Source organism: Pituophis catenifer, unplaced genomic scaffold, assembly GCF_029215685.1.
Source record: "Pituophis catenifer annectens isolate HBS135680 unplaced genomic scaffold, rPitCat1.0.hap2 SCAF_16, whole genome shotgun sequence".
Classification (NCBI taxonomy): Eukaryota; Metazoa; Chordata; class Lepidosauria; order Squamata; family Colubridae; genus Pituophis; species Pituophis catenifer.
This window is the reverse complement of record NW_027256896.1, coordinates 8,636,893-8,661,965: the sequence shown is the minus strand read 5'-3', so window position 1 is coordinate 8,661,965 and position 25,073 is coordinate 8,636,893. Positions and strand designations below refer to the sequence as shown.

At 44.1% G+C, this 25,073-nt stretch overlaps 1 protein-coding gene across 1 annotated transcript in view; it reads left to right on the top strand.

The window, feature by feature from the left end:
- Positions 1 to 25,073, top strand: part of WDR90 (WD repeat domain 90) — a 69,788-nt gene that overhangs the window by 2,653 nt on the left and 42,062 nt on the right. The window contains exons 3-17 of the mRNA XM_070954868.1: positions 833 to 1,009; positions 3,166 to 3,304; positions 3,752 to 3,922; positions 5,535 to 5,658; positions 6,269 to 6,336; positions 8,900 to 9,009; positions 11,137 to 11,364; positions 12,700 to 12,762; positions 14,343 to 14,411; positions 15,695 to 15,805; positions 16,200 to 16,345; positions 19,327 to 19,384; positions 21,748 to 21,866; positions 23,162 to 23,323; positions 24,356 to 24,486. Coding sequence (XP_070810969.1) covers positions 833 to 1,009; positions 3,166 to 3,304; positions 3,752 to 3,922; positions 5,535 to 5,658; positions 6,269 to 6,336; positions 8,900 to 9,009; positions 11,137 to 11,364; positions 12,700 to 12,762; positions 14,343 to 14,411; positions 15,695 to 15,805; positions 16,200 to 16,345; positions 19,327 to 19,384; positions 21,748 to 21,866; positions 23,162 to 23,323; positions 24,356 to 24,486 — 1,876 coding nt within the window. The remainder of the gene's footprint in view (positions 1 to 832; positions 1,010 to 3,165; positions 3,305 to 3,751; positions 3,923 to 5,534; positions 5,659 to 6,268; positions 6,337 to 8,899; positions 9,010 to 11,136; positions 11,365 to 12,699; positions 12,763 to 14,342; positions 14,412 to 15,694; positions 15,806 to 16,199; positions 16,346 to 19,326; positions 19,385 to 21,747; positions 21,867 to 23,161; positions 23,324 to 24,355; positions 24,487 to 25,073) is intronic.

Genomic DNA, 25,073 nt, shown 5'->3' with positions numbered 1-25,073 from the left:
TTTCTTTCTTTCTTCCTTCCTTCCTTCCTTCCTTTCTTTCTTTCTTCCTTCCTTCCTTCCTTCCTTCCTTCCTTCCTTCCTTCCTTCCTTCCTTCAATTTATATGCCGCCCTTCTCCGGAGACTCAGGGCAGCTTACAATGCGTTAAGCAATAGCCTTCATACTTTTGTATATACCTGCTTTCAGCCCCCCCCCCCCCCCCCCCGACCCCCCAAGCGGTGTTCTTTTTATACAAAGTCAGCTTATTGCCCCCACAATCCGGGTCCTCATTTTACCTACCTCGGAAGGATGGAAGGCTGAGTCAACCTTGAGCCTGGTGAGATTTGAACTTGCAGTAATTGCAGGCAGCTGGTGCTAGTTAACAGCACTTTAGTCTGCTGCGCCACCAAGGCTCTTATATGTCTTTATGGATGAACTCATGGGGTAGAGATACATCGTATGAAAACACAGATAGGTTTAAGGCAATCTCAGCTGGTAATTTGTGAGTGGACAGAGGTTAGTGTGACTACAAATAGCCCTCAACTTACAACCACAATCAAGACTCGGATTTCTGTTGCTAAGCAAAGTGGTGGTTAAGTGAATTGAATCTGATTTTTTGACCCTTTTTTTTGCCATGCTTGTTAAGTGAATCACAAAGCTTTTCCCATTAGCTTTGCTTTTTGGAAAGGCTGGCTGGGAAGGTTGCAGATAGTGATCAGAGGGTCCAGGTTGCTGCAACAATTGTAAATAATGCTAGTTGCCAAGCACCTGCATTTTTAATCGTGTGACTCTACTCAAAACTAGCTTTCCTATGTGAAAGCAAACTTTAAAGCCTGCTTGTTCTCTCCATTCAGGACAAGACTTTGAAAGGGACAGTATATCGCATTAGCGGTGCTGTTCCGGCCAGCAACTACCTCCAGCTTCCCAAAACTGGCACCCAGTCCTTGGGTCTCACTGGTCGCTATATCTACATCCTGTTCAAACCTGCACCAGGCAAATATTTTGTGGTGCATCTGGATGTTGCCACTGAGGTGAGTGTGTGAGTTTATTCCTGGCTCCACGATGGTCGTGGTACAATAATAACATAAATTAAATTGCTCTTGAAAGCACTGCAGTCCTCTAGTGATGCCTTCATAATACAACATTTATTGACTATTTATTACCATTGTTTCTTCCCCACCTTGCAGAGAAGCTGTCCTTCCAAAGATGCTTGCAAACAATATAACCACTTGAAACAAAAACAAAATTAAAAAAAAAAAGACAAATAACATTTTTAGGATCCTTCCCACAGGCCAACAGATCTGGAATGAGAGAAGAATGAACACGCCTAAGGAGGTGGATATATGCCACCTGTCTTTCTAACATTTTTTTGTTGTTGTTGAATAGTTGTTGCCTTTTAGGAATTCTGATACAATCTGTGTGTTTGGTGTTTTAGGAGTTGTTGATTGATACCTGGTGGCAGATTTGTTTTCCTAAACACCGCAGCTGTTACTTTTCTTGAGTGTTACTTTTGAATTACTCGCTGTCTAAGACATAATAGAAGTGCTGGGTTAATCTATGGTAGCTCAAAATCGGGAGGAATCTGGTAACACCTTATCAGACTGACACATTTTATTAATTTAAAACATTTATATAACTGCCAATCTTATTAACAAACTCTGGGCAGGTCTCAACCCAAAATGAAAAAAACCTATTTTTTATTATTTTATTTTAAATAATAATACATGTATTTATTTTGTAAAAAGTAATAAACATTTTAAAATAATTTTATTTATTTTAGTAGCATCTGTTAATCTGAGAAAATGCTACCAGATTTCTTATTTTTCCTGACTCGTTTGTAGACTATATTTTAGTCTCTGCACTTGTGCACTTAAGAAATGATCTGAAGTAGCAAGGGAAAGATTATTCTACATTCTCCATCAAACTACAAAGTGTTTTGCTTGGCACCCTGACCCTGTATTGGATTTAGCTTTAGATACAGAGGTATGTACAGTACATTGTTGTTGTTGTTAGTTGTGAAGTCGTGTCAGACCCATCGCGACCCCATGGACAACGTTCCTCTAGGCCATCCTGTCCTCTACCATCCTCTGGAGTCCATTTAAGTGGTTTTCCCAGTTGCAATGGATGGCTGTGAAAGTTGGACCATAAAGAAGGCTGAGAGATGAAGAACTGAGGCCTTTGAACTCTGGTGCTGGAGAAGACTCCTGCAAGTCCCTTGGACTGCAAGACGATCCAATTGGTCAGTCCTAGAGGAGATCAACCTTGACTGCTCTTTAGAAGGCCAGATCCTGAAGATGAAACTCAAATACTTTGGCCACCTAATGAGAAGGAAGGACTCATTGGAGAAGAGCCTAATGCTGGAAACGATCGAGGGCAAAAGAAGAAGGGGACGGTAGAGAATGAGGTGGCTGGATGGAGTCATTGAAGCAGTCGGCATGAGATTAAATGTACAGTACATAGGTCTGGCAGAAACAGAATAAGTTTCTGAATAAGTTTGAAAAGCAGTGTAGGAGTGAATTTATTTCCTGGCTAAAATCACACAATAGAATAGAATAGAATAGAATAGAGTAGAGTAGAGTAGAATAGAAGGGAGGGGAGGGGAGGGGAGGGGGTGGGAGAGAAGAATATAGAATAGAATAGAATTCTTTATTGGCCAAGTGTGATTGGACACACAAGGAATTTGTCTTTGGTGCAAATGCTCTCAATGTACATAAAAAGAAAAGATACCTTCATCAAGAATCATAAGGTACAACACTTAGTGATAGTCATAGGGAACAAATAAGCAATCGAATCATACTAGGAAACAGTCAATATAAATCAGCAACAAGGTTACAGTCATACAGTCATAAATGGGAGGAGATGGGTGATAGGAACAATGAGAAGATTAATAGTAATGCAGACTTAGTGAATAGTTTGACAGTGTTGAGGGAATTATTTGTTTAGCAGAGTGATGGCGTTTGGGAAAAAACTGTCCTTGTGTCTAGTTGTTCTGGTGCGCAGTGCTCTATAGCGTCGCTTTGAGGGTAGGAGTTGAAACAGTTTGTGTCCAGTCTATAAATCTATATAAGTAACAATATTCAGCTTTGGTTATCTTTTGTGGGCTGTCTTAATCAGCTCCAAAATATTTGTTGCTCCCGGAATGATAATTCTGTCTCTATAAACTGGCTCTGTTTCTTTTCATTTCTAGGACAGCCAAGTGGTCCGTATTTCGTTCTCTAACCTCTTTAAAGAATTCAAGTCCACAGCCACATGGTTGCAGTTCCCATATATTTGTGGGGCAGCCCGTGGGTCAGTCTATGAAAGTACAGCCAAGACTTCTAAACGAGGTAAAATGCAAAGAAGGTCTAATCAAGATTTAGGGGGTATTTTTTTTCCCCTACTACAGCAACCAGCAAATGGTCTTGCCTTTGATTTGATCCCCAAGACTTTAGAAACTTGGATCTAATTTTCCTGAGAAGTGAGTTGATGGTTTAGAGCAGTGGTCACCAACCGGTGGTCCGTGGACCACTGGTGGTCCGTGAGAAAATTTTGGTGGTCTGCAGAAAAATTATTTGCATTTTTTATATTGCACTAAATCTTGAAACGTATTGCACGTATCCCTGGGCCGGATACGTGCAATGAATGTTTGTGTTGCTGCAGAGAGTCTCCCCCTTTGGGGTCTTTTTGTGTGGGTCGGAGGGGGGAAATGAGGCCATTTGTGTATAAGGTTTGAGATTCCTGCGAGTGTGTCAAATGTCTGTAGAAATTCGGAACTGGCATGTTTGGCCCTTCAGATCTGGTGGGCCTTGCCCCCATCAACGTGCGATGGACTTGCTTGATCCTGGATCTCCGCCACATTCTCGGCCTCTACCTGAACAGAACCTACAGTCATCTGAAAAGCGTCAAGCTGTGCTCCAACCTGCTGGTGAAAAACCTCTTCACCAGCGATTTGCTCTTTGACCCAGGTGAGAGTCTTTAAAGAGTGGATGCAGCAGGGGTGAAATGCTCCCGGTTCAGACCGGATCACCCGATCCGGTAGCGATGGAGGCGGGTGGTTCGAAGAACCGGTAGCAAAAATCCTGCCCCCCTCCCCATGCCCAGCTGAGCCGCACAATCATCAGAGGCTTTTTCTTTTAACTTTTAAACGCATTTTTTCTACAACCTCTTCGGCCAAAAAAATGCTTTTAAAAGTAAAAAAAACAAAAAGCAGTCCAGTCCCTTCTTGAAAGTTCCAGGGATGAAGCTCCCACAACTTCTGAAGGCAACTTCTGTTCCATGGGTTGGTTGCTCTCAATGTCAGAAAATTCCTCCTTATTTCCAGGTTGAATCTCTCCTTGTTCAGTTTCCATCCATTATTCCTTGTCTGGCCTTTCAGGTGCCTTAGAAAATAGCTTGACCCCCTCCTCTCTGTGGCAGCCCCTCAAATATTGGCACAGTGTTATCATGTCTCCCCTGGCCCTTCTCTTCACTAGACTAGCCATGCCCAGTTCCTGCAACCGTTCATCATATGTTTTAGCCTCCAGTCCCCTAATCATCCTGGTTGCTCTTCTCTGCACTTTTTCTAGAGTCTCAACATCTTTTTTTATAGTGTGGTGACCAAAACTGGATGCCTTATTCTAGGTGTAGTCTTACTAAGGCTTTATAGAGTGGTATTAACACTTCACTTGATCAGTTTCCATCCATTACACCTTGTTGGCCTAACACCTTCAGGGGCTTTGGAAAACAGCTTGACCCCCATCCTCTCTGTGGCAGCCCCTCAAATATTGGAAGACTGCTATCCTGTCTCCCCTGGTCCTTCTCTTCACTAGATTAGCCATGCCCAGTTCCTGCAACTGTTCTTCAGATGCGTTTAGCATTCTGAGTAGAGTGGGTTGATTCAATTGACCTTTGGCTTCCTAAATCCTTTCCATCTTTCTCCATGGTTTTTTGGCTTGTTCCTACAAAGGAATGTTTACCAAAAAATAAAAAATAAATGGCTAGGAAGAGGCATGAGGGCTGTGATCTTGGTTGCTACACTAATACAAGCAACATTTGCAGGTTTACCAATTCTGTGCCGCAGCATGGAGCTGGGAACAGAAAGAATGCCTGTTTGGTGACACTAAGCCTGGCTCCAGAAATTATTTAACCAAAGCCAAATAAAGTTTTAAGTATAGTTTTTTTCAAACATTGCAGGATATGAAAAAGACAAGTTTATATAAATGATAATAATATGCAGATTAGCTTGCATTCATATAGGGAATAGTACTCTCTCCTAACCTATGAGCGATGTTTTTTTTTTACAATACAATACCCCACTCTTTCATGGGAGGTTGGCACAAAGAAACCTCTAAAGAGGACTCAGTTTTTTTCTCATGCAAGCATTGGCTTCTCTTGGAAGAGAAGCCAAGTGATACTGCAACTTAAACTCTGCCCTTGACATGCTTGTATCCATATTACAATATTACAATATTTATATGAAAGGGGAGAACTTGCATCATAATATCAAAACAGGCTTTTCAATATTGGCATAATTTCAATGAAGAACAACCACATCTGTCCCACCCTTTTTTCTTTCTTTCTTTTTCTTTTTTCTTCTAGCGTTGACCTCTTCTGAGGCTCACCAGTCCAAGATGGCATTGCATGGTTTCTCTCCCATGCCTCGGGAAATGGCATTTCCTGTGCCCAAAGGAGAACTGTGGCACGATCTCTATGATTACATTCGGTAGGTTTGGCTAAATTTCTTATTCTGAGGCCTCTCATTTCTTTGCCATAATATTTTTTGGGGGACTTCCTGCTTTGCGTAATATTGCTCATCCTGAAAAAGAGATGCATGAGGGATATGTTGCGATTTGGAAGGGGTGGGGGCAGTGGTGGGTTGCCCCTGGTTCGCACTGGTTCTATAGAACCGGTAGTAAAACCGGTGGGAGGCTCCGCCCACTGACCGTGACATCATCAAAATGCTTCTGCGCATGCGCAGAAGAGCGTGCGTACGAAACAAGCGCGTGCGCGCAGCCCCATTGCAAACCGGTAGTAAAAGTAAGTAGAACCCACCCCTGAGTGTGGGGCTTTGTCAGAATAGAAGTTCTACAACTGGGGTGTTCCTAATGAAAACTCCTGCTTTGAGCACCTAAAATCCACATATGGTATTATTCTCTGAGCCAAAATGTTTATTGCAGATTACAGGATCAAGTTTGCCTGATCAGATTCAATTGACCCCCATCCTTACCACAACTAGACTTTGTCTTGCTGGCTGATAGAGGCTGAAACGCTGGACCAAAAAAAAAAAAAATCAATTTCTTATGCAGTATCCTTTCTCTAATCTTTTTCTTCAGGTTCCCTTCTGATGGATCCAAAATGCCATATGACTCCATTCAGAAAAGCACTTCGAATTCCTATGCTGGTGAGTGAGTGAATTCAGGAGACTGTGAAAAACAGAAATAATGCACAGACAGCTTTCTGAACTACCACCCCTCTTACAGAATAAACCAAGAATATATCGAGATGTAACTCCATTTATGCATGGATTGATTTAGTAGGCTGATGAATCATTTTATGTCTACTTGTGCTTATCTTCTCATTGACAAAATAGCAATAGCAAAGGCACCTAGACTTATATACTGCTTCACCGTGCTTTCCAGCCCTCACTAAGCGGTTTACAGAGTCAGCCTATTGCCCCCAACGATCTGGGTCCTCATTTTACTGACCTCGGAAGGACGGAAGGCTGAGTCAACCTTGAGCCTGGTGAGATTTGTACTGCCAAATTGTAGGCAGCCGGCAGTCAGGATCGAACTCCTGACAGTCAGCAGAGTTAGCCTGCAATACTGTACTTCAACCACTGCACCACCATGGCTCAATCCCCAACAAATGCTTAAAAGAGATTAGATAACCATTTGTCTGAAGTGGTGTAGGGTTTCCTGCCTAAGCAGGGGATTGGACTAGAAGACCTCCAAGGTCCCTTCCAACTTTGTTATTCTATTCTATTCTATTCTATTCTATTCTATTCTATTCTATTCTATTCTATTCTATTCTATTCTATTCTATTCTATTCTCTCTACTCTACTCTACTACTCTACTCTACTCCATCCCATCCCATCCTATCTTATCCTATCCCGATTTGATTTGATTTGATTTGATTCGATTCGATACGATACGATTCTTATTCTATGTCTCTGAAATCCTAGTGCAGGGATTCCCAACCTTGACAACATTTAAGATTGTCAGGGAATGTAGATTTAATAGCTGTAAGCTGATGGAAAGTTGTAAGCAGAAGCAACTGAAAGCTGATGCAGTGGGAATGAGGCAGCAGGGTTACTGCCACTTTAAGAAGCTGGGTAAGAAGCTGCCTATATAAGGGAAGCCATTAGAGGGCTTTTTCTTCACCTCATGTTCTCTCTCATTGTGTATCTCATTGTTCTCCTTGTGTCAGTAGCTGTATGATAAGGTATTTACCATGTATGTCTGTATAGATTTAGCTGTATATAAACCATTGTTATTTATCTAAAAGCTCTATGTGCTGTGTCTTTGCTCCTAGATTTATCTCATAATATTAGTTACGCTGCCTAAACTCTGACAAAGATGGTGGACTTCAACTCCCAGAATTCCCCAGCCAGCTAATTCTGGAAGTTGGAAGTCCACCCATCTCATAGCTGTCAAGGTTGAGAAACACTGGCCTAGTGCCTTAGATCACAGACTGAAAGCAGTTCTAGAAGAAGAAAATTGATAATGAGCAGGGTGGATAAAAATCAATGATTTTTAAAAAAAAATAAAAAAAAATCAGATTTTTTTGATTTAAATCGGATTTTTTTGATTTTTATCGAATTTATTTTAATGAAAAACTTTTGGGGTAAAAATCTATCGTAAGATGGTTTTCTATTTAAGATACATAAATAATTTAGTTTATTCAGCATGAAATGGAGCTTAGTTATGTAGCACGAGGCTGTTTATTCTGCAACACTGGGACTATCGGTGAGTCAACAGTGGGTCAAAGGAGTAGCAGAGGTGACAGTTGCTCTTTAAAAATTATGATTTCAATCGAGTTGATTTAAATCAAGCCTTTTTACTAGTGATTTAAATCATGATTTAAATTGTGATTTAAATCAACTCGATTTAAATCAAATCCACCCTGATAATGAGCCATGATTCTAATGGTACCGTTATTTATTCGAAACATATATATGCCTCTCTCCCCTCTACTCATCCAAGTAATTCTGGGCTGCTAACAAGCCCTACGGAAAAACCAAAATCAAAAGCCAATATAAAAATCGGGCAAAACAAGAGTTGAGAAAGACCACCCAAAGATAACGGAGGCACCTCTGAGCAGCTCACACACCAGCAGGCACAGCAGGCTCCATGTCCTGAGGTCTTCATTGCTCTCTTTCAGGGGTGGGCTTCAAAAATTTTAGCAAGGGGTTCTCTGCCCGGTTGCTGGGTGGGCGTGGCCATGGTGGGCGTGGCCTAGTCAGCCTCCTGCACAGTGGTGGGATTCAGCCAGTTCGCACCACTTCGGGAGAACCGGTTGTTAACTTTCTGAGCAGTTTGGCAAACTGGTTATTGGAAGAAATCATTAGGGCAGAGAACCAGTTGTTAAATTACTTGAATCCCACCACTGCTCCTGCACTATGGCGGGTGGGGGTGGGGTGTTTTTGCCCTCCCCAGGCTCCTTTCCTCGAGCCTCTGGGAGAGCGAAAACGGCCTCCCCAGGCTCCGGAGGCCTGTTTCCGGCCTTCCCGAACTTCCAGCAGGCCCATTTTTCGCCCTCCCCGAGCCTCCGTGTACACCCTGCACATACCTGTATCCAAAATGGGCCGCGTGGGGACTCCTGGGAGGGGTGGGGCAGAGTGGGCGGGGCCAGCCAGGAGTGGGATTTGGGAGTTCTCCGAACTGCACAGAATCTTAGCTAGAGGTTCTCCCGAACCCCCTGCGAACCCCCAGCATCCCACCCCTGCTCTCTTCCATCTTTTCAGCTGGCCATCCCGAAGACGAGCCAGTGACCCTGGTTCCCAAGGACGTGTCTTTGAGCAAGCCAATTCGGGACCGGGTGTCTCTCATCCAGCAAATCACCAGTCCCAAAGAGGTATGTAAGCTTTTGATCTTTCTTAACACCCTGTTGTGGCTCCGTTACCTGAGCCTGTGTCATCGTCAGGAGAGGACTCCGAGAGTGAAGGGGAGGAGTTAGCAAGGCCTCCCTCTCCAGGACCCTCCTCTCTGGCAATGCCTTCGGTGTCCGCCGAAGGGCAAGAGATAGGGCCGGGGACAAGCACGTCCACACAGCCACAGATGGACAGTGATGAGGGTAATGAGTCTTGGCTGGACCCACGCCAGCGTCGCAGAGATAAGCGTGCGCAACAGAAGAAAGGGCGTGCCCGAGATTAGGCTGAGTCACTGGACCACCCCCCACAGGATATAAAAGGGAGCGTGGTGGCCAGTCAAACCTTGTGACGAACAAAGCTGAAAGCTTCCACGCCATTCTGCATTGCCGGACTTTTGCTTTAAGACTGGATTATCTCTGGACTTGATTGTAATTATTGAGCTGCTTTCCTTTGATGTATCAGAAGTGGGGAGAAGTTATCTCTCCTCTTTGTAAATAATAAACTCTTGGCAGGCAGCCACTAGGTTGTTGCCAAGTTCCGTTATCATAAGGAAAAGGATTTTGCTGGCTGGTTTGGTCTTTAACTCCTGAACGTCTGTTGGTGTGTGTGCGTGGGGTTGGGGACAGAACACACCCAGAGCTGTACAGATAGTCCTCGACTTACAACCATTCGTTTAGTTACAACGTTCAGGAGTGTGGTATTCACTTACCTTCGCTACCAGTTCACAGATGTGAGTGCGTGCACGTGTGCGGTCGCTTTGTTCGCACGTGCCACCTCTACGCATGCACAGGGCCTTCCAGGCACGCGCAGGGCATCACAAACAGGATGTGATGACAACCGGGCGGGTGGGCGGAGCCTCCCGCAGCCGCCGCTACAGGTTTGCCCAAACTGGATAGAACCGGCTGAATACCACCACTGATAACGTCTTACGGCCTTTTTCCCCCACGCTTGCGACCGTTTGACACATGGTCGAAATTTGGACGCTTGGCAACTTGTGTGTATGCATGATGGTCGCAGCGTCCCGGGGTCACGTGATCCCCCTTTGCGACCTTTTGACAAGCAAAGTCGAGGGGGAAGCCAGATTCACTTAACAACCAGGTTACAAATTTAACTACTTGCAGTGACTCACTTAGCAACTGTGTGGCAAGATTTGTAAAATGGGGCAAAATTCACTTAACAACTCTCACTTAGCAACATAAATTTTGGGCTCCATTGTGGTTGTAAGTTGAGGACTCCCTGCACAGAATTCACTCAGCCACTTCAAATGGCAATAGCACTTAAGATTTACCGTATTTTCTGGAGTATAAGACGCACCTACCTTTTTTAGTGAGGAAAAGAAGAAAAAGAAATCTCCCTCTGCCTCTGAGCAATTTTGTCTCATTGCAGCAAACAGCAAACAGTCTGTTTTACTTTCATTTTCGTTTTCAACATAGCTTGATTAGCACAAGGGGGAAAAAATCTGCTCCAGCAATTCACCTCTTTGCAGCAAGCAGCAGAGCCCTGTGCAAAACAGCTGAGAGCAAATCAGCTGAGAGTCGGGAGGCCGATCCAATCACCTTGTGCTAATCAAGCTGTGCTGAAGCTGAAAGGAGCTGTTTTTTCTTGCTGTTTCTTTGCAAGGAGGTAACTGCTGTGAGGCAGAGGCCAAAGGGTGGGAGCCAGTGGGTGGGCAGGGCTACATTCAGTGTATAAAACGCACCTACATTTTCACCCCCTTTTAGGGGGGAAAAAGATGTGTCTTATACTCTGAAAAATACGGTATACACTGCTTCACAGTGCTTTACAGCCCTCTCTAAGCGGTTTACAGAGTCAGCCTCTTGCCCCCAACAATCTGGGTCCTCATTTTGCCCATCTCGGAAGGATGGAAGGCTGAGTCAACCTTGAGCCTGGTGAGATTCGAACTTCCAAATTGCAGGCAGCCGGCAGGCAGCAGAAAGTAGCCTGCAGTACCGCACTCTAACCACTGCACCACCTCGGCTCAAACTTTAGCTTGCTACCGTCCCCCTATGACCCACAGCTCCGTTGCTTCTTGCTGAAGAAAGAGTCAGCATACCTTGGGATCAGCCTCCACTTTCCAAAACTTTCTGTTTTTTTTTTTTTTTTTTTGAAAGATGCCTCGCCAGTCTCCTCTTCTTACAAAGCACATCCCCAAGATTCACCCGTCCAGGTCCGAGCCTGTGTGGACATCCTGCATTGCGGACCAGAGCCTGAGAGAAGGGTCACAGGCCAGAGGAGTTTCCCGTTTCCCCCACTCTTCGATGGACGATGGCAGCATTCATGTTTATGCCCACAAAAATGGAGATGACGCGGTCCGTGATGTTACCATCGACTCTGACGAGGTAAGCCGCAACTCCGAGCCATTCTTCCTTAGGCATTCCTGTGAACAAATGTTCCCCTTTAACGCAGCTGTAGGTTTCAGTTTGGATTGGGAAAAGTGGGGGCAGAGAGAAAAATCTCCGAGGAATTCTTGCCATGGGTGATATGGAATCAAAATGCAAGACCCAAAGCAAATAATCAAGGGTCACTGCGGTATTTATTATAACAGTGCGTGCTGGAGGAATTCTTGCGGACAAAAGGATGTGCTCACATTTCCAGTGGACATTTCATTTTCCCCCCCAAGTTTTTTTATTTTTTTATCTTTTTACAAACATGTCCATGCGTGAACAGTGTGGCACCTGGGTGTCATACCTTCTAATACAAATAAAACTAGTAGAATTAATCATAGTTATTACATTCAACCAACTTATATATTTCTAATAATGATATTAAGTTGCAGTCTGTCATTCAATTATTCCAAGTTTTCTCTTGTTGTTGCTTTTATTTTATTATACAAACGTGTATACACTAATATTCCCCATTCTCTTATTTCTATCTCTTATTCTAACTTTTAATCATGTCACCCCTTTATTAATGGACGTTTTCTTTCTATCCTACCTAACTTCTAGTCATATCACTTACCTAAAAAAGAAAAGAAAGAGAGAAAAAAGCAAAAGCAAGTCAGAACAACAACAAAGAGAAATCATCTATCCATCGTCTCTTGCCCGCTTCAATATTTAATTGCTATGCTTTTTTTTTTTTGGCTTGCCTCTCATATTCCTCCCTTGGATCTTTAGCTCTGTCTGCCTCTGCTTCTTGGCTATTCAATCTAGGTATTTCTCCCACCTCTACCCTTTTCCACTGCCTAGTTTCCAAAATTTCTGCCCAGGCCCCTATCTCCCTTTCAAAAGTGTCTTTCAACTCTCTTAATATATTTTCCCCCTGATTTAATTCATCAGTCTCCAGTGGACATTTCAGAAAGGAGGAGAAGATGATAGTCATTTATAAGTAACAGATGATGTGAGCATAAATATTCATAATTAACAAATCTCAGGTAACCTGCCTGCCCTTCTACTGTTACTAACTTTAAGAAAGAATTATTGTCATAATAAAAGAAGCATATCGATTGCCACAATTATTTATTTAGCGCGTGGCGATGGTATGGTTAGCCAGGAGACTACAATATGAATTGTTGAATATTTTGAAATATCTGTGACAGGTGCTTCGAATGTACAGCTTCTCAGTTTAATATGACTTAACGAAGAACATTTTTTTACCCAAAACAACTTGTAACATATTTTTTTTTTTTGGTCCCTGCTCTGTTCCCCCAACCTTTAACATGTCCTCTGTTTCTCCAGAACCAATATATGCCGACAGCAGGACCAAAGACCATCTCTGCCAAGAGTTCTGTGCCCTGCACGGTGAGAAGCAATTTTATTCTTTTGCAGGATTATACCTCTGAAGTCCCTCCTTGTTTCATGGAAGGAGACTCGCTCACCTGTGAGATACAATCACATCAGGGTTACAGAAGGCGACTTCTGACTCTCCACCGCTTTCGTTTTTTTCTTCCTTCCCAGCTCCTTTCTGGGACTGATGATATTTTAGTTCTAGCCAGAAGGGAAAATTGGGCCAATGATGAATGGTGGAAGCTGCTTAATACCAGATCAGAGTGTCGACCCGTTTAGATCAGTTGTTTTTTAAACATGCTGGCCTAGGACAAGGGTCCTCAACCCCCGTTCTCTGGACTGGCACCAGGCCATGGCATGCCAGTAACTGGGCTGGAAAAACAAGCGAAGCCCCATCTGTGGGATGCAGGCAGCACGTGAAACCACACCCGCTCTGGTCCACGGAAAAAAATGGTGCTGAAAAGGTTGGAGGCCACTGGGCTAGGGAATTCTGGGAGTTGAGGTCCATGCATCTTAACGTTGCCAAGGTTCAGGAAGACTGAATTATATATTGCCCAGAGGTTGTACACTGCTTCTTTAGTGAAAAAAAGCAGAGCCATACTAGAAAGTTAGATTAGATTACCCTGTTTCCTCCAAAATAAGACATCGCCTGATAATAAGCCCAATCGGGTTTTTGAGCACATGGCAATAAAGCCAAGCGCTTATTTCAGGGTTCTAAAAAATATAAGACAGGGTCTTATTTTCAGGGAAACACGGTAGGTAGGTAAGTAGGTAGGTAGGTAGGTAGGTAGGTGGCTAGATAGATAGAGATAGAGAGATAGATGATATATATGTATGTATGTATAGATGATAGATCAATAGATGATGGATGGATGGAAGGTAGGTAGGTAGGTAGGTAGGTAGGGATGATAGAAGATAGTGAGAGAGATAAATAGATGATATAGATGACAGATACCCTGTTTCCCCCAAAATAAGACATCCCCTGATAATAAGCCCAATCGGGCTTTTGAGCGCATGGCAATAAGGCCAAGTGCTTATTTCAGGGTTCAAAATATATATATATACATATATATAAGACAGGGTCTTATTTTCGGGGAAACACAGTAGATTAGATTAGAATTATTTATTGGCCAAATGTAATTGGACACACAAGGAATTTGCCTTGGTGCATACGCTCTCAGTGTACATAAAAGAAAAATACATTCGTCAAAAGTCATAAGGTACAACAATGATAGTCATAGGGAACAAATAAGCAATCAAATCATATTAGGAAACAATATAAATCGTAAGAATACCAGCAACAATAAGAATACCAGTTACAGTCATGCAGTCATAAGTGAGAGGAGATGGGTGATAGGAATGATGGGAAGACTAATAGTAATAGTAATGCAGACTTAGTGAATAGTTTGACAGTGTTGAGGGAATGATTTGTTTAGCAGAGTGATGGAGTTCGGGAAAAAAAACTGTCCTTGTGTCTAATCGTTCTGGTGTGCAGTGCTCTATAGCGTCATTTTGAGGGTAGGAGTTATCGTTTGTGTTGATGTCTTTCACATTTGATGCTTCCTGACTCAATGTAACTCTGGATTGGTTTTCAGAAGCTGCTACCAGATCCAATTCTGAAGCTGAAGAAGATTATTGGGTTTGGGGGATGCAGCACCAAATGGGTCAGTATATCCTTATTTAGTTAGCATATTTCTCTCCAGCGGGGGAGAGAAAAACCATGGGTGCCAGTTTGAGCGCCTTAGACGAAAAAAGCAAGATAAACATGCAACATTATAGTGAGACAAGCAGGCTTCCAAGCAAAATGAGACATTATTTTGGGTTGTGATACCCCTCTAGGTCCATGAGGGTGAACCTATGGCACGCATGCTACAGGTGGGTACACGAGTTGTCGCCCTAGGTCAGCTCCACTGCCCGCATGTGCCTCATGCCAGCCACCTGATTTTCAGGTCACTGGGGAGATATGTGTGGGGGCGGGGGGCTGCATGTGCATGTGCAAGGGGCAGGGAGGTACGGTGGGGGGAACGCGTGCCCCATGGCCCATTTTGGGCCTAGCAGGCCTCCCTGAAGCCTCCTGGGACAAAAACGGGCCATGGGGGGGGACACGCATATATGTGGGGCTGGGGGAGCATGGGGGGGGGTTGCGCATGCATGCATGGGGGCGGGGCGCTCGGGGGGGCATTGCGTTATAGATATGGGCACACTTTCGGCACCCGAGGTAAAAAAGGTTAGCCATCACTGCTCTAGGTCTTGGAATAGCATACAAGAATTTATTTATTTATTTATTGGTTCGATTTATATGCTGCCCTTCTCTGGAGACTCAGGGTGGCTTACAATGCATTAAGCAATAGCCTTCATACTTTTGTATATACCTGCTTAAGTAGGGCTTTCGGCCCCCCCAAGCGGTGTTCTTTTTTATACAAAGTCAGCTTACTGCCCCCACAATCCGGGTCCTCATTTTACCTACCTCGAAAGGATGGAAGGCTGAGTCAACCTTGAGCCTGGTGAGATTTGAACTCGCAGTAATTGCAGGCAGCTGGCAGCTAAGTGCTACTTAACAGCACTTTAGTCCGCTGCACCACCAAGGTGCATCAAGAAGCCGTTGTTTTTGTTTTGTTTTGTTTTTTTTAATTTGATTTATATGCCGCCCTTCTCCGGAGACTCAGGGCGGCTTACAATGCATTAAGCAATAGCCTTCATACTTTTGTATGAAGTACAGATTAAGACCAGGGTAAAGCTTACATATGACCTCCAATTAAACCTAGTTTGTATGATTCATTCTGGTAACATATGCAACATTGTTCATTTTATATCTTATTCAAAATGACAAGTTAGAGATTGAGAGGCACCTGCGTTCCATTTGGGCGTCCCAGCAGCCCCAGGGCTTCAGAAAGGGCACCTCTATTATGAAGGTTCTGACGTTTTCTTCTTTTTTTTCCTCACCCAGGCATTGTGGGCTTCTGGCAGTGCTGTAGTGGTCTACCCTTGCCATGCTCTGATTGTAGCCATAGCAATTGATTCTGGCAAACAGACGTTTTTTGCTGGCCACACCGACAAGGTATTTCCTTCTCCTTTTGTCTTAACGTAAAAGTCATTCCAAATATAGCCATGTCTCTAACATGGAAAGGATGCAGTATGGAAAATGTATAGACATTTGTTTCTTAAAGCAGGCAGCTTTTAAGATTTGTAGATTTCAACTCCCAGAATTCCCGAGCCAGCATTTGGGGAATTCATATTAGCTACTCACCTGATTTTTTCTATCCATTTTCACGCGTTTGTCTTGATTTTCGGAATGCCGTCAAAACAGCATCTGCCTTTTCTAGTATTTTTATTGCAGATCTTTTTTTGTTCTTGCCCTGGTATCCTTGCATCTTTTTGATTCGGGTGTGACCTAACTTCCCCATGCTTGCTGGAAACCCTTGGCACAGACAGTGGCCTGATTTATTTTGCAGGTGGCGGCACTGGCGTTCAACAACAAAAGCACTTTGCTGGCATCCGCGCAGACGGGAGAAATGAGCGTGATGCGTCTCTGGGACTTCCCAAGCGGGAAGTGCCTTTGCGTCTTTAAAACTGGGATCCAGTCCATCTCGTGCCTCAGGTAAATGCCGGACACCTCGGAAAAAAGGGTGCGGGGGTGGGGGAGAATGTAAGATGGAAGAGCTCATAATCTCGAACACATGGGTGTGTTTGTTCTTACCTAAGCTCCCTTAACAGGCAGGAAGCAGAAATTGGTGCCAGCAAAACCTCTTTTATTTACACGACTGTGAATTACGTTCATTCACAGTCAGCAAGATTTGTCCAGACAGTTTTGCAAAAGAATATTTATCAACACAGACCTTATCTCACTTGGAAAGCTGCCATGTAACTTGTTTCCAACTGCAGTACAAGGCAAAACCTGGCACAGAGTCTCTCAGAGTCACGGAACGAACAAATTGTTTTCCTGCAAAAGCCCACTCCCTGTTCGCTCCTCTTTTATTTCCTATGGGAGGGGCCAATCACCTCCAAGGTGTAGCTTTACTCCCGAGTCGACCCTGCTTTCTGAGTTGTTCTTGTCTTCTGGCAGCTCTGTGCATGCGCGCACTGACTCTGCCTCGCTGCTTAGTGTTGTGATCCGCCAGCAGCCTGCAGAGCTGGCAGCGGAGTCGGACAGCGATGAGGCTGAGGAAGAACATGGGCCAGTCCTCGAGTCTGGGGAAGGCTTGGATGAGGGCTCTGCGTCGGAGGCAGAGATGGGGCCAGGGCCATCGGGGAGTGATGTGCAGACTCCAGAGCCTCCAGAGGCTGATAGTAGAGAGGCAGAGGAACAGGAGGAGCCTGTTCCTAGTGTGCGTATGAGAAGAGCTGCCAGAAGGCAAGAGCAGCTACAGCAAAGAGGACGACTCGGGAGTAGGGCCAAGAGATGATTGGCCTCTCCCATAAGGCTTAAAAGACCAGCAAAGGCTCTTGGCCTCTTTGCTAGAAAACAATGTTGATAGACTTGTTCTTGTCTTGTTGCACTTATCTCTTGTCGGCGTCTTCTGCTTCTGAACTTTTGCCAAGAGAAGCTTTGGCAGTTTGCCTAATTATACCAAGGTCGGTGATAAGACTTATTGTTTTTAATTAATAGGGCCAAATTTATATATGTATATTTTAACTGTATTTTAATATTTGTACTTGATGTTTTTACTTGGCTGTTCACCGCCCTGAGTCCTCAGGGAGAAGGGCGGTATACAAATTCAAAATAAAATAAAAATAAAATAAAAAATAAAGACTGAAGAATTTGTGTTATGAAGAATTTGTTTTAATTTGGTAGTTTGGACCAAAGTCTGTTTTGGAACTGTTTGTGTCTGATAATACCTACTTGGGCCTGGGTCACAACACTTTCTAGCTCCCTCTCTGCCTCCAACACAAAGCCCTCATCCGAGCCTTTCCCAGACTCCAGGACTGGCCCATGTTCCTCCCCAACCTCCTCACTGTCTGACTTTGCTGCCAGCTCTGCTGGCTGCCGGCGGGCCACAACAGTGTTGAGGGGGCTGAGGATACCAAGTGTGGCTTTTTTTTTTTATCATGGAACAGCCTTCCAATAGATATTAGTTTGGCCTCTGTGTGAGCGCCCTTTGGAAGCTTTTGAAAACCAAATATGGCTCTTGGAGAATGAACATTTGCCATTTTTACACAAAGTTTTTTTTTTTTTAATATGTTGTCTATGGAGGTTCTTATTCAACCAGATCATGGTTGTCCCAAAGGTGCTTTTATTTTAAAGGCAACTGGACTTTCTGATTTCTTTACCTGTTATTAGCTATCACGTTAATTCAATTCAAATCCTCATTGTCAGTGCACAACATAGGTACAATGAGATTGGTGGAACTCCCTCAGTGCAACCCCCCAACCAGGGGTGAAATGGTTCGGACTGGATCGCCTGATCTGGTAGCGATGGCGGCGGGTGGTTCGGAGAACAGGTAGCAAAAATCGCTGCCCGCCCCCTGCCCAGCTGAGTCACGCGATCATCAAAGGCTGTTTTTTTTACTTTTAAAAGCATTTTTTCTACAACCTCTTCGGCCGAAGAGATTGTAGAAAAAATGCTTTTAAAAGTAAAAAAAAAAAAAAAAGTTGGCCACACCCACCCAGTCACATTAAGCCCCCTACCAAGCCACGCCCACAGAACCGGTAGTAACCAATTTTACATTTCACCATTGCCCCCAACACAATACAATTCACAGTGAAGACAGAAAATCCCTAACCCAATAAATCATATTAACAAAACCCCCAGTCCTATTGCACCAGTGTGAACATGTTACACGTTGCGCCAGCCCTGCAAGTCCATCATACTACGTAGTTATGATGCTATTTCTCATTCAGGAGTCTGACAGCCCACGGATAAAAACTTCTTCAGCCTGTTTGTGCGGCTGGCTATGCTTCTAGATCTCCTTCCCGATGGTAGGAGGGTAAAGAAATAGTGACCAGGGTGAGAGTCGTCCCTGAGCATTTCCTCACTCTTCTAAGGCAGCGAGCCCTAGCGATCTCATGTAGGGGTATCGGGGGGCAGCCCAAGATGTTTTGGGCTGTGCTCACCACCCTCTGTAATGTTTTTCTATCCGCGGCTGTCAGATCAGCGTGCCATACCATGATCCAATAAGTGAGGATGCTTTCTACTGTGGACCGGTAAAAGGAGATCATCAGTTGTTGTTCCATCCTGTTTTTACACAAGAACCCAAGACCCTTTAATGGCTCTTTTTGTATTTTGTTGTTTTTATTTACTGGGGGACATTTTATTGTGTTTTAGTATGTTGTTGCAAGCCACTGCAATCTCGAAGGCCTGGCTGCATACATAGACAATAAAACAAACCATGAATGAATGAATCAATGAATGAATGAGTTCTAGATTTGGTGGTGAAGAATTCATTGAATGGTCTGCATTGAGTTTCCTTGGAAGCGGAAACTCAATGATCTTTCGACAGATCAAATTCTCTGCCTGCCTACATCTCCATTATCTGTCCTGACAGGCAGTGGCTTCTCCAATTCTTAAACTATAACACCCATCAGTAGCTTATTTTTACTTAAGTAAAAATGATGGACTCTACTTGGCATTTTTCTCCCCAGTTTTTCATACAGCGGAAATGTCCTTTGTGGCACCGGGAAGGACAAACGCGGGAAGACGGTAAGTAAATTGGCATTTTGTTTGTAAAACATACGAAGGTATTGAGGGTTTTCCTCACTTCACTCACTTCTTTTATAATGTTACCTCAAAGGTCTCTATGGGACATCTATAGCTCCCAGGATCTGCAGAGGTATCTCTAGCCTTTCCCAGTTCCCAGACATGATTTGTATGGTGGTTGAGGACTTGGGAAACAACGTTGAGGGCCGAAAAAGATTCCCTCTGCGTGCCAAAGCGGTTGAGTATTTTTTATGATTTGTGCTTTTAGTGACTTGATTTTTGACTTGCTCATAGTTAACTGATTTGTAAATTGATTTAACTGTCAGTTGGTGTCATCTAAAGTCAAGGCAGATGCATAACGGGTTCTGGAGTGGAGGAAGGGAGTCCTGGTCATATATTCTTCATCCCATCTACTTCTTCCCAGAGATCAAAACATAGATTTCTCATGGTTGAAGATCTCTTCCCAGGCAGAACCTTGATTCCAGTAGAATATTTCAAAATTATTAGAGTTGCTTTCCTTTCTGTATTTGCTCTGGACAGAGATGGAGCTGTCCAAGTGCTGATATCTTGATGCCATCTTTTCATACATTAGAATTGCCCATAGATATAGTTGCTCCAAGATACTATGTTTTCTGATTAGTGTCACCTAATTTTTAAATTGAAGAGAACATTTGTAGCTCAGGGTTAAACTGCAGGATCCTTGATGCTGTCTGAGCTTGGTTGTTTTCTTGCAGACGTTTTATTACCCAATTTACTGTATGTACTGACAATGTTACCTCATCTGAAGCTAGATTTCTAGCACTCATCATCATCATCATCATCATCATCATAACAATAACAACAACAACAACAACTTTATTGTCATTGTATGTGTATATACAGTATACCCATACAACAAAATTCACTTAACACTCAAAGACCAGGTCCAACATACATAACAATCCCCAAACATACTCCCACCCACCACAAATTCCCCACTCCTAAACCACCCAAACATCCACACAACAGACCAAGTAATGCTGTCCAACAGCTCACTGATGGTGGCCCTTTAGTTCATTGTTGAGTGCAATTATAGCTCTGGGATTAAAAACTATTCAGAAAACGTGTGGTCCGAGTTTTAATTGTTCTGAATCTTCTGCCAGAAGGCAACAGTCCAAAAAGATTGTAAGCAGGATGGGAAGAGTCTCTGAGAATGTTATGCAACTTTCTCAAACAGCAAGATGCGAAGATGTCGTCCAGGGCTGGTAGCTGGAACCCAATGATATTCTGGGCAGTTTTAATGATTCTCTGTAGAGCTTTTTTGATAGAACAACAAGACTCCTATCCCCGTTAGAATATTCAAAAATGGCACTACTCTGCAGCTAATTCATTTCTGTTTTTTCAGATCCCAGTGTTCCTTTTAATTTTTATGGTTTAGAGCAGCATTCAAAATATCGTATCAGTATTTTCCCAAAAATAATACCCTGTTTTATATATTTTTTGCCACCAAAAACGTCACGAGGTCTTATTTCTGGGGAATGTTGTCCACTGACTCACCTCACTTGCGCGCGTCGCCCTCGGCCTCCTTTTCGTTGTCAGAGGCCTTCAGGAACTTCCTTTGTAGGCCGTCAGGGCTTTCCTGAAGGCCTCTGCAGCCGATAACAGAGCCCAAAAAGTGGGCTGGTAAGGCAGGTGTCGGGATGTGTGAGGCCTGGCTGCAATTGTCCGAAGGTAAGTAATAGGGCAGCTCCACACCTCCATCCCCACACTAGCTTAATTTTTATCCGTGCACCCTGGAGTGGGTGGGGTCTTAATTAGGTCTTATTTTTGTGTGTGTGTGTGGGGGGTAGGACTTAAATTGGGCTCGTGTAAAAATCGAGCTAGGACTTAATTTCAGGGTAGGTCGTATTTTTGGGGAAACACGCTAACTAAATGTGTAAATTTGCGTTACTTAGAATCAGCTGTGAAGATCCTGAATCTTCTCTCCATTGATAAACCAGGAAGAACCCAAGTATTGCCTTGTCACCATAGCCAGGCATTTACCCTTTGTCAGACAGACAATTGCTGTCCCGAGGTCTCCTTAAGGGGAGCAGCCACCCAGAGCATATGTGGGCAATCTCATCCTCTCCTTATCCAGAGAGGTTCCAAAGAACCGGTTTACTCAGTGGTCCTTTGGCCTTTGCCAGCTCTTTGCCGAGATGTCCTCAGTCCACCCTTCCTTCCTTCCTTGAAAGTTCTGAGCTAAGATATTTTTTTAAAACCCTTAATTCTGAGCTTGGTTAAAGAAGAATGAATTTGGGCGTTGTAGAAGGATTTTAGTGGTAGATTTGTTCAGGCTTGTCCAGTCAAGGAAAGATCACTCTAGCTGTTGCGTGCTCTCTTGGCAGTTGGTGGTGGTGTGGAACACCATGCAGGTGAATCGTGGAGGAGAAGTGGTCATGCTGGCCAAAGCTCACACAGATGTGGACATTCGGGCCTTCAAGATTGCCTTTTTTGACGATACCAGGTAAAGAACCGCTTGTTCTTCTTGGGGCTAAACGGCCATCCTTGCAAGGAGAGCTTGCAAAAGAGTCTTCGAATCAGCTCTTCAGGAAACCGAGTTGCTTGTATGTACAGTGGCTACAGGCCACAGAAGCCAGCCTGTTATTTACTCTCTGAGCCTTTTCTTACGCACTGTGTTGCATCATAGCTGGTGGAGCTATTGAAGGAGTCTTTCATCGGAAACTGATCAGCATCAAGATGCTGAGTCCAGGCCAAACAGCAAACCAGAGTGACTCAAGAGGGAAGGAAGGGAAAGTTGTATATCACGACTACTATGCTTATGTGAATTCAGATTGACATCCAAGCTGGAAAGCTTTGCTAGATAAAGTTCCCTCCCTCCCTCCCTCCCTCTTATTCTTTCTTTTCCTTCCTTCTTTCCTTCCTTCCTTCCTTCCTTCCTTCCTTCCTTCCTTCCTTCCTTCCTTCCTTCCTTCCTTCTTTCCTTCTTTCCTTTCTTTCTTCCTTCCCTTCCTCCCTTCCTCCCTTCCAGCCCTCCCCTGTTCTGACCTAGGCTTCCTTAGAAAGTATAAAGCACAATCTTGGTTCCGCAGAACTTCTTTTTTTATATGACTGTAAATTACTTTCATTTACCGTCCGCAAGGCTTGATAAACAGTCTTTCGGGGAAGGTTATCAACACCCACCAATCTCACGTGGAATGCTGCCAGACAGCTAACTTCCAGACTCAGGGCAGGACCAAACTTGGCACAGAGTCACAAACAGAATTTTCAAATCTTGAACCGGCCAGATGAACTAAATTGCTTCCTGCAAAAGCTCACGTCTCGTTCGCTCTTCTTTTATGTCTTATGGGAGGGGCCAATCATCTCTAAGCCTTACTCCCAAGTCGACCCTGTTTTCATAATTGTTCTTGTCATCTGGCAGCTCTGCGCATGCACACACTGGGAACAGGCTCCCGCTGTTCTGCCTCGCTGATGTCAGACTCTGGAGGCTGCACATAATTATCAGATGGCCTTGGCTCCCTCTCTGCCTCCGATGCAGAGCCCTCGTTCGAGCTTTCCCCAGCTCCCAGGACTGGCCCAAGTTCCTCCCCAACCTCCTCACTGTCCGAATCTGCTGCCAGTTGCACTGGCCGCCAGCGGGCCACAACATCCCCTTCTTTTCTCCCTCCCATATCATCTCAATTTCCTCCTTCCCTTCTCCCATTCTTTTCCTTCCTTCCTTTCCTCCCTCCCTCCCTCCCTCCCTCAAGACACGAAGGAACAATCCTTTCTCATCCTGTACCCTGACTTCTCTCACCACAGGATGGTATCGTGTGGCCGTGACAATGTGAGGCTGTGGCGGATCCAAAGCGGGGCTTTGCGTTCCTGCCCTGTGAATTTGGGCGAATACCGTTCTCTGGAGTTCACAGACCTGGCCTTTGAGGTCGGCCACTCCACCCAGCGTGAGCCCGAGGACCGGACGCTGTGAGAAACTGTTTTCCTTTCTTCTCCTAAGACAAAGAATGATGTTTCAAGGCAGCTTCTGGCTGTCTTTCTTTAGAAGGCGGATCAACAGGGCTGTGATCCTGATATCTTAGCAAGGACGTTAAGATTCATTCCTGCCTTTGCTAGAGGTTGTTTTGGACTTTGATTGACATCTCGATTTATGCTGAAAGTAACTCATTTTGGTTGACGGGTGATTCAGCTAATATTTCACTAATGGATTGATTCACCCATCAATTTAACTGTTCGGTTGTACATACAGCTTCCATATAAATGTTTCTGGCACTGAAGAGATAAGTGCCAGAATAACAAAAGGGTATGTCTAGTGTAATGAAAAGAAGGACTAGGGGAGACATGATAGCAGTGTTCCAATATCTCAGGGGCTGCCCCAAAGAAGAGGGAGTCAAGCTATTCTCCAAAGCACCTGAGGACAGGACAAGAAGCAATGGGTGGAAACTAATCCAGGAGAGAAGCAACCTAGAACTAAGGAGAAATTTCCTGACAGTTTAGAACAATTAATCAGTGGAACAACCTGCCTGCAGAAGTTGTAAATGTTCCAACACTGGATGTTTTTGAGAAGAGATTTGACAACCATTTGTCTGAAATGCTATAGGGTTTCCTGCCTAAGCAGGGAGTTGGACTAGAAGACCTCCAAGGTCCCTTCCAACTCTGTTACTCTATTCTATTCTAAAAGTAAAGTTAGTTTTACACTTAATTATTTCAGCAAGGACAATTGTTTCAGCAAGGAAATCTACACAGGTTTTTTTTCCTCTTTTTTTTCTCCTGCCTCTTTTAGCAGGGAAGTATAGGATGTTCCTCCATAGCCTAGTTCCATAGGGATCTTGACATTGGTTTATATAATGCAATGTCTATTTACGGAAAAATTATTTTTTCACCTCCGTTATCAGAGTGACGTAGTGGTGACACAATAGCCACAGGCAAGAACTGATTTAAGCATTAAAGCCATCCCTCCCTCCCTCCCTCCCTCCCTTTCTTCCTCCCTTCCTTTCCTAGATTTGTTTGCAGCAGAAGTGGGCACGTTTTAGAAATTGACTACAAGAATGTCACTGTCAAAAATGTCCGTCGCCTTCTGCCCTTGGAGACGGGACCCGTTCCTCAGCGGGAGAAGCAAGCTTTTAATTCAGGTATGAGCTCGTGCTTCTGGGAACTTTTCAGCGCTCAGTTATCATAGCCATTTCTAACTTAACCCTTTTCTAATCCTAACTCTTCAGAAGTTGTGGGAGCTTCATCACTGGAAGCTTTCAAGAAGAGACTGGACTGCCATCTGTCAGAAGTGGTGCAGGGTGTCCTGCCTGGGCGGGGGGTTGGACTAGATGACCTACAAGGTCCCTTCCAACTCTGTTAATCTATATCTGAATCTGTATCTAACTTTGGGAGGCAGGTGAACGTGTTAGACTCGTATGGGTGTGTCATTGGATACTCTCATTAAGTCTCTACCCTCTTAACTTACATTTTTGACGGGCATTAAGCATACTTTAGGCAAATAGATGGGGAAGAAATGGAGATAGTGACAGATTTTATTTTCCTGGGCTCCAAGATCACCGTAAATGGGGACTGCAACCAAGAAATTAAAAGACGCTTGCTCCTGGGGGGGAAAGCTATGGCAAATCTAGACAGCATTCTAAAAAGCAGAGACATCACCCTGCCAACAAAAGTGCATATAGTCAAGGCTGTAGTTTTCCCAGTTGCAATGTATGGCTGTGAAAGTTGG